The 9,810-nt window shown below is 34.6% G+C and overlaps 1 protein-coding gene across 3 annotated transcripts in view; it reads right to left on the bottom strand.

Annotated features, from left to right (window-relative positions):
- Positions 1-9,810, bottom strand: part of mad1l1 (mitotic arrest deficient 1 like 1) — a 70,219-nt gene that overhangs the window by 55,491 nt on the left and 4,918 nt on the right. For all 3 annotated transcript variants that reach the window (XM_059552118.1, XM_059552120.1, XM_059552119.1), the window contains exon 10: positions 2,121-2,207. In XM_059552118.1, coding sequence (XP_059408101.1) covers positions 2,121-2,207 — 87 coding nt within the window. The remainder of the gene's footprint in view (positions 1-2,120; positions 2,208-9,810) is intronic.

The following is a 9,810-nucleotide window of genomic DNA, read 5'->3' as shown; positions in this document are numbered from 1 at the left end:
GAGACATGAGCAATAAACTCCAAATCCAGCTCATTCAAACTAAACCGCCTTTAATTCTGGCTAGAAAGGTTTTCCTTTTTTTCGAGTGGCATTTGCACATCCTGTCATAGTGACTGCGCCACTGCAATAGACGCATTTTGCAGCATTAAGGTTAACGATTAATTGATTGTTAATTTAAACGACGATCGATCATGGAAATTATCGAATATTGACATCCCTAACCAAGATGGTGCCCTTGTATTGCTGTGAAACAAAGTAAACTGTAACACACTATATGGAAGCTGAAGGTAGGGCTGAGCAATACATTGAATATTGCAAAATAAAATAACTTTGCTTGTTTTAACAACCACAACTATTTGTAGGACGACTGGAGTTTTGTAGAGCATATATGATTTTTAAATGCTCCCTTTTGCATTCATTTAGTAAGGAGCAATAAAAAAAGTTATCATCACCCTGCTTATTTTTTAATTAACTAGTGTTGATTTTGAAGTAAACTATTTGTATGTACTCTGTAAAAATAACTGTTCGATCTAAATCAAGTCTTTTTTTAATGGGAGGCTTACATTTTTCAACCGTAAATACAAAAACATTGAAATATAATGAATATCATCAAAATGTATAAAATATAAACATTTAAGTTGTATTGCACTGCCCTACTCCAGGGCGACCAAGTCCCACCTTATAAATAAAAGAGCCAATAACCAGTTGGTAAAGTCACTGCAACACTGCAGCTGCCCTTAAAAGTTCTGGACTTTTAGCATAAGGAGCAAAATAAAATTCAATATTCTAGGGTTCAATAAACGCTAAATATGATACCATTGTTGTCACTCACAGTTGAATCCTAATATGAAAGGAGCTATTATTTCATATGTATCATAATCTGTCACATTATTTCAGATTATGACAGTTACTTGTTGTGTGCTATTAGATATTGTGTTGGCTGTGCTGTCAGTATTACGGTATTTTAATACATTTAATTACTGCAAATTCACATAATCTGCTACATGCATTATCCACATACATCAATAAAAAGTTATTGAATCTACTGACACCCCTAGTTTAACTGCATTAGTCAAATAAAAACAGTGTATTTGTTGGCAATGTTTTTGATTAGATATTACTTCTGAGGTACCATGGGCAATTATTGTTTTGAAACCAGAATGTTATAGGACATTGATCCAAGCCTACTACAAGTACTCTCTGAAATTAACAACAAGAACCAAACATTCACAAAAAGTATTGTTTTCCACACACTAGACACCCTCCACTTGCCAGAGGTGAGGATCTTTGCAAATAATAGGTCTATATCTGATAGAAACAGATTAAAAAGTAAAAAGCAATAAAAAGAAAAGACAGCCCCAACTTCTTCTATAAAGAACTTAAAGAAATGACAGCAGACTCGTTACTTTGCAAAACTGTTTTAGACGACATCATAGTTCATAATTTGCATCAATCTCAACACTCAGCTCATTAGTGAGATCTGATATTGTCAAGAGTTTCGTATGACTTGACTGCTCAAGTGACGAATCGCTCAGCACTGACATGAACAAAGTTCCATCGACCAATTACAGTCTGACAATTAGAGAGAGCGAGAGACCAGAGATAGACTGAAAGAGCATCAAAGAGATCGGCTAATGCTGCCTCTGAAAGAACTGAACAGGAGGAAAAGAGACCCACATTAGAGGCTTTGTCAAATAATGTCATTTCTAAGCACAAAAACAGACATGAACTCACAGAGTGCCATTTGAGAGAGTGGGGGAGGCTGTCCCAATCCATCGGATCTTGAGTGACAGATCACAGATCAGCTATGGAGTAGAGCTGTCACTCATAAGTGAAGTTTAATAAAGACTCTGTCCATCTCAATTGTTACAGAGGACATCAAATCTTACAAATCATGGAGTGACAGTGGAGCTCGACTATATCAAATATTTAAGCTGAAATTGTTTCAGCTCATACCTACAATCAGCTTTGTGATAAAAGAAATAACATTGGAAAGATTTTGTAAAAGTTTCAGACTTACCTCCAGACAACTTTCTTAGACTAAATGAGTCATGAGTCAAAATGTGTGACCCAAAATCAGTGATCAATATCTTTTGGTCCATGTGCATGCATGTATTTACCTGCTATTCAGTGTGTAGTTCTGCTGTTTCAGGTTCAGTTCTCGCTGTTGAATTTGTATCACCTCCCTGGACAAATCCTGAGGTTTCCTACAACAAAATAATTTAAAGTAGAAAGAGAAGGAGGTATTAAAAAAATGTCTACTAGCACCAGATGAATAAGGCTCAAAAAGGGGCCGAAAAGCCTCTTTTTCATTTTCAGAAAATGGACAGTGAAAGTAGATGCATAACCTTCAGAAAATGCTTATCATTCACAACTATACCACAATAATAAAAGAGCACTTCATAATTTATTTTTCACAAGGTTTGCAAATAGAGCAACCACATTTTCTAAATTAGAGAGATTTTTTTCTTCAAGCAAAGTATTTTGCATGTGGTAAAAAGGTTTTAAAACAATGAATCAAATATCAGTTTGGAATCAAGGATCATGTTATTTATGTTATTACTTTTACAGACAGACATGTGAGCTGTCAACCCTCTACGGACACCTTCGCAATTGAATCGGCATTGGCTAGTAAATTTCTTAGTTTACTCGCCAGACTGATATATATATATATATATTTGTAAAGTTATAATATGATAAACAAGTATTATTTAAAGATTATTTAAAGAACTTTTATTATTTAGAATTAAAACTTAATAACCATGTATGCATATTACAAACCCGATTCCAAAAAAGTTAGGACACTGTACAACTTGGGAGTAAAAACAAAATGCAATGATGTGGAAGTTTCAAATTTCAATATTTTATTCAGAATATAACATATATGACATATCAAATGTTTAAACTGAGAAAATGTATAATTTTAAGGGAAAAATAAGTTCATTTTAAATTTCATGGCATCAACACATCTCAAAAAAGTTGGGACAAGGCCAGTCTGGGGACTGAGGAGACAAGTTGCTCAAGTTTAGGAAAAGGAATGTAGTCCAATTCACACTTATTTACCTGTCCCAATTTTTTTGGAACGTGTAGCTCTCATGAAATCCAAAATGAGCCAATATTTGGCATGACATTTCAAAATGTCTCACTTTCAACATTTGATATGTTATGTATAATCTATTGTGAATAGAATATAAGTTTGAGATATGTAAATTATTCCATTCCTTTTTTAAATCACAATTTGTAGTGTCCAAACTTTTTTGGAATCGGGTTTGTACTTTTACAGACAGACATCTGAGGTGTCAACCCTCTACGGACACCTCGGCAATTGAATCGCCATTGGCTAGCAAATTTCTTAGTTTACTTTTTTTGTAAGATGGCACATAAAATGGTAAATATCTGATAATACACTCTTAACATTAGTCAGTCAAGCATTTTAACCTGTTAACGGTCATCCCCGTCCCATATACGGGACGCCTACGTTTACTTCACTATATTACAATTAAATTCTAATCTTATCATGACAAACTATATATCGTTGGAAAGGTCTAAAGCCCTATTCGGACGGACTAGTTTTACAGGGGGTCGTTAGAGAAATATGTGTTTCACAGACGTACTTGGTGATTTTAATCCCTTCCGAATCTGCCACGTCTGTGTTTTTCTCACACAACCTCTGTGATAATTCCAGAGCAAATTACCTACTGTTTTTCAGCAAACTCAGTGATCCTCTGAGAAAACTAATCCCGTCCGAATGTGAATGTCTGTGATTGCCGGTGATATTCTATTTCACAAGGCGTTTTCTTGTGTGTTTTGGCCAACGTGAATTACCGTAGATGCTCTTACCGCACGCATGTTTGATATATTTGATTACCGGCAAAGAAATAATAATAAAAAAATTATAAAAATAATAAAATCAAGAGCAAGATCACGTAAACTGTTAATACCGGCTATTGTAATATCAGCATCAGGTAAGATTACTCACGTTCATTTATGTACTCAGTTACATAATGTTTTAATTACATTTAATAAAAAAAGTGAAAAACAAGATAAACTAAAGGAACCACACATTAACATGGTTTTGCTATACTAGCCATTTAGTATTTATTGTGTAATAATACTAATGGCAATCCTTCTGAATGAATGCAATGCATGCATAGACAGACCGCGTGATCTTTGTGACGCCCAGATGCACAAATCAGACCCTCCCACCTCTGTAATAAACACGGAGATGTTAGTCCTGTCCGAATTGGTACATAAAAATCGCAGACGTCAGGTGGTAAGAATTGAAACTCAAACGTAGTTTAGAAAACTAGTCCCGTCCAAATAGGGCTTAAGACTCCTAAATAATTTTTTACATAAAAGTTTGGTAAAATATCTATGTAGAAAAAAGTAATAGATTAATGTACGGCAAGAGTGCACCTCAAAAACCTACATAATAGCAGGAGTTCTGATAGTCTTCTTTGCCTTTTTCTTGTTGCCTTTTTCTTTATCACACTTTAGAAATCATTAGAAATTATATATCACTTGAAAACTTAAAATCCATCCTTTAAAACAGTCATGTTTCAAAATTTAGGTTTGGATCATGCACTTTAAAGTCAAAAATGTACAAAAAGGTGAGTGACAGTTAACAGGATAATATGATAATCAAGTATTATTTAAAGATAGAACTTTAGTATTTAGAATTAAAACTTGATAATGTATGCATATTAGTCATTTTAACTGATCTTAGGACTAATGGTGGTGCTTTTTTGGTCATTCAGTGTTTCTGTCAAAAAATTTTGAAAAAAAGAAAATACAGAAATACTGATAAGAAAATAATGATACAAATTCTACTAATAAGAACAATATGAAATGCACTAAGGATTAAGCTGCTGGATTTATGAATATTAATCAGCTTGTGTGCATTCACTTGGACTGATTTGCTGAAATCAAAACAGGGATAATAATAGTTGAGCGCCAGCCAATGAGATTGCCGTTTGCGCATCAGTCCCCCCCCCCACTACCAGAAAACCCGGAAGGTCTTGAAAGATTAAAAAATCCAAAAGGAATGCAGTTATTTTGACAGAAAACTACAACAAACAATATAGTTTACACGTAGCACGTCAATTCTGTTTCTCTCTCAGAGAGGTAAAGCTGTCAGCTGTGTGGATATTGCCAATATCGTTAACAACTCTTATCGTTTATAATAATTAATAATATGGCTTCTTCTTAACAAGATCTTAGGCCTATGCAGGGTTCTGTTAATGCATAAACTTCATTATTTGAAGCGCACTTGCCGTCCAGTAAAAGCAAAAACCTTTGTGCTTTGTTACTTTTTAATAAACAAAGTTTAATTTTACATCATATACTTTTTATAATCTGACGAACCTACCTTTCGCCACAAAGAACCTTGTGAAATGTAAAGGTTCTTCAGATGTTTAAGGTTCTTTATTAAAACATTTAGACAAAAAAGGTTCACTCTTTTAAGAGTGTATGACAACATTTTAGGGTGCATTAAGGAGAAGCCCAAACTACAATCAGTGGCCAAGCAATGCTTATGGCTTATGTAAGCTTAATGCTTACAATTCTTTGTGACTGTATATTTCAAACTGGAAAAGACATTTAGTTCCCACTTTAAGTGAACCTTCGTTCCAAGGTCATCTACAAGATGGATCAAAATGCTGATAAAGTCAAGAAAAGATGAGACAAACACATGACAGTATGACTAAAATGTTAAAATGTAAAAAAAAAAAAAAAATAATAATAATAATAATAAATATTTTTTTCTTATAGGAGCAAATGGCTTTTTCTTTTTTCTTTTTTAGAGCCCTGTGTTAGCAATGGAGAGGCACAGAAACTGCATCTGAAGTGGCATTTAGATACATTTACAGACTTTAAAACAGAACGTTAATACAGTTAACCTGCAGATACAAATTCATTAACAATTTTTTTAATGTTTTCAAACAAAATGTATAGTACAGATATTTATATTCTTAAATAGTTTGGCCCTGTCCTAAATCGCACACTAAACCCTTGCTGTCTTCCTCGGAGTCCATACTTTTGTGATGTAATGCCCTTTTGACTGTCGGGTAGAAGTCTGCTACGGAGCTCGCCTCAGTGCAGGCTTGGCAAAAGTGCGCATCAAGGGTGCAAAAGGAGCACTCGCGAGCACACTTCTGAAAGCTAAAATGAATAATGGGACACCTTACTGTCTCATGAACTTAACAGATATGCAGCGGCCATTGTTAGTTTGCAAGACCATGTGCACATGAAGTGTGCCATTTGTAACAGAGCTATAGTGTATGCATGCAGTATCTGGGTGTGATTTGTTTGGTTTTTGTGATATACTCAATGTCAAATCGCATATAATTTAAACAATTATGATATTATCGTAGACTATATATGTCACATACCCCTACACAGGACTATTGTTTTGGTGTTGTTATTCACAGATACATATCTATGGTTATTCTCTCAAGCATTCTCATAAAAGCAAGTTTTGACTTAATTCTGCAAATTCGCTTTATAAATGCTACATTATGCTTGCTGGAAGTACTCAGCACAAGAAATCTGCAGCAAAAGATATACATACTGCCTAAAATAGCATACATAGCTAACTACTGGATCATATTTCAAATGATCATAGGGCATGTTTAATTACATCTGCCGGCTTTGATTTGCATAATTATCGGAGCTGTCAACATCAAACAAAAGCCTCATGAACTTAATCACACCTACAAGACAGTAAGGCTTTGAATGCATTTGCTTGATTTTGACAATTATTCTATAAATTCTTGTGATGAATGTGCTACCTTACTGCTGACACCTTTGTTCTGTATTTGAGACCATTAAGACAATTTTTTCAGCATTCAAACATTTGGAATATCACTCCTGAGTGAACATAAAGGAAAGGAATTATAAGACAGTATGATTTATGTATTCGTCTTTCCCTCTTGATTTTTCAAGAAGTTATCTCTCATTTTCTTCACATAAAGACAAAATGAGTCTAAAGCACAAAAAAGTAAAGTCCCAACCGCTGCACTTTTCTTTGCTGAGACAAAAAACATTGAGAAGAAATGACACCGGTTTCTTTTATTTGGAGAATCCCCGCGAGAGTTACATTGCTCACCCAGGTAAAACATGAGAGAGCAGAATGAAACTACTGCCTGACATATTTATACTGCCGGTGAAATGTGATGGTTCATAGGCTGGGGAGCAGAAAGAGCGGAATGAGAAATGTTCAATGATCAATCAAAATCTGATTTCTGCTCCACCAATGCAAGACGGGCACTATGGCTTATTCGCCGTGCCATTATCCTTTCAAAACAAAGAAACCGCTTCGAGAAGAGAAAGATAACATACTGTGTTATTCGAATGTGTGCATAATCAGTTGAATCCTTCACTGAAACACCTCACCCAATGCCATATCACATTTCGAAGACAGGAAATGCATAAGACCTTTGCTGAGAAAAAAAATGGATAATCTGAGGAGTAAGAACCTATTCTGGAATTCTGCCCAGTTACATGAAGGATATTGACTCTGCAAAACTTTAACCAATTATGTGCTGTTTGAGGTTTATAATCATTTTTGGGCAATTACTGAATAGTAAAATTGGAAGGATTATTCTCTACCACATTCAAAGTTTCAAACACACGTCGAAACTAATAAATACAGGATAATTCGCAACACATTTGCAATGATTTTGCTGGCGATATAAAATGAAGCAACATCACTTACATAGCAATGGCTTTCATTTGCCCTTAAGTGCCCTAAAGACAGAGGATAAATTAATTTTCACTTTCTGGTGAACTATCCCTTTGAAAGAGCTTAGCAAAATGCATATAGGTAAATACTGCTGTTCAATATTATACTGGTGAATATAAATGAAAACAAATTCCATTTACTAATTAAAATGAAAATCATTCTGAATATTTTAACTAGATTTGTTGCATTTACTTGTATTAAACAGTTGAAATGTAATTTAATCCAATTTCTGTTTGAAATGATGGTTCCTCTGATACTAAAAAAAAAACTGAGAAGTAGTTTTGCTCAAAGTTCTTCCAATTCATACGATGTGAACATGATCACAGTTCTGCTGTTGAAAATTACAGCACTTAGACAACACTTCAAACATCTGTTTCCAGAGTTTATATGTGACAGACAAGGAGCAGAGCTATCATGACAGCAGTGCATTTAAAAGAACAGTTCACTCAAATGAAAAATGGCAAGTCGGGACATTTAGACGAACCAATGAATGACTTAAATACAAGCTGTCCAAACAAATTAAGCTGGGATAGAAGAAAGTATTTTAACATAAAACAAAACAGCACATCACCTAAAAGGCAAGGCTTCTACTTATTTTTTCCGTAATTGAGGGGGGAAAAATATCTGTTTACTTGCACTATTGTTCACAGTGTCTCTCACAAGTGCACATACAGAAAAAAAAATGTCTTCCGCAATCCAAGGCCTTTACCAACTAGTCAGACTTCAAACATGAAAGGGTGACAAGCTTCAGTGCCGTTGTGTGTGCCTGGCTTAAGATTTCATGATGGGAACGTCCTAGTACGTCAGGATGTCATTCCAAGCCATCATTCAGTAACCTACATTGAGTCAGAGTTTCCATTCCTCTATAAATCAAACATAAGAAATACTGTAGAACTGCATATCAACACCAAACCATGCAGTTCACCATTTTTATTTATTTATTTTACGACTTTGTATTAATATGCTACACTTTTGTTGTGGTAAAGTGTATACAGGTCAATTTTTTTTTGCATTTTAAATTGCAAAAAAAAAAAAAATTATTGTTAAGTGGAAAGTGGGGAGGGATGGTGGTAAGAACCAGCCTGAGGTTAGCCAAATGATTTATACATATTAATAACACCTCTTCCTGAGGGATTAAGAAAAACTTTTATTTATAATAGAGGGCCATCCCTCAATTTAATAAATAAACCAAAATTTAGGTCGCTATTCTTCCCCTCATAAATCAAAATGAAAATGATAAATTAATATTTAAAAAAGACACACAAATGAATGATTTGATTATGAACCTGTTGACATCACGATTCTAATAAAACAAGGCCTTAAAATTAATTTGGTTCCTCACACAAAGCTATCCTTTGCATCTTTTTTGATGCTCTGGTCTCTTCTTTTTGACTGCAGAAAAAAAATTACTAGTACATATTCAAAATTTATCTGGAACTATTATTCTGTCTGCTTTCTATCAGCACGTTTACATACTCATAATATCATTAAATATTGGTAACTCGTTTTAAACAGATAATATCAGTCACTCGCACTGGTGTAGATCGTTTTAGGGCAGTGATTGTATAATAAGAGCCTCGCTGCTTGTCATTTTGAGGGGTACTTCAAGAGCAATGTGTGTGTGTGTCCCACCAAATCCCCGTAAGCCATTAAACAGACAATGTTTATATCTTTCCACATCACTGACAGAGCACATTTACACCTCACACGATCAACAGAACACATGCATATGCAAACACACCGAAACTACTCCACGTCAGCCCTGTTTAAGCATATATAATAAGATGACCTTGAAAACACTGCAGGACCAGAGAGCATGTAGAATTTACAAATAATAACAACTGACTGACCTAACACAAGTTAACAGACCAATTCAGGTGCAGACACAGCGGAGAGACACGTTTCTTGAGATCAGAGCACCCTCTAGTGGCTTTGTAATCCACTGTATCCCCCAAAACTATTAGGTTTTTAGATTTCAAATAGTGCTTACTATGTGTATGTACAATAATAATAATAGTAATACCCTCAAATTTGGCTTCATATATTGATTATCAGATATCTATTAGACT

Source organism: Carassius carassius, chromosome 6 (assembly GCF_963082965.1).
Source record: "Carassius carassius chromosome 6, fCarCar2.1, whole genome shotgun sequence".
Taxonomy (NCBI): domain Eukaryota; kingdom Metazoa; phylum Chordata; class Actinopteri; order Cypriniformes; family Cyprinidae; genus Carassius; species Carassius carassius.
This window is presented reverse-complemented; position numbering and strand designations above follow the sequence as displayed.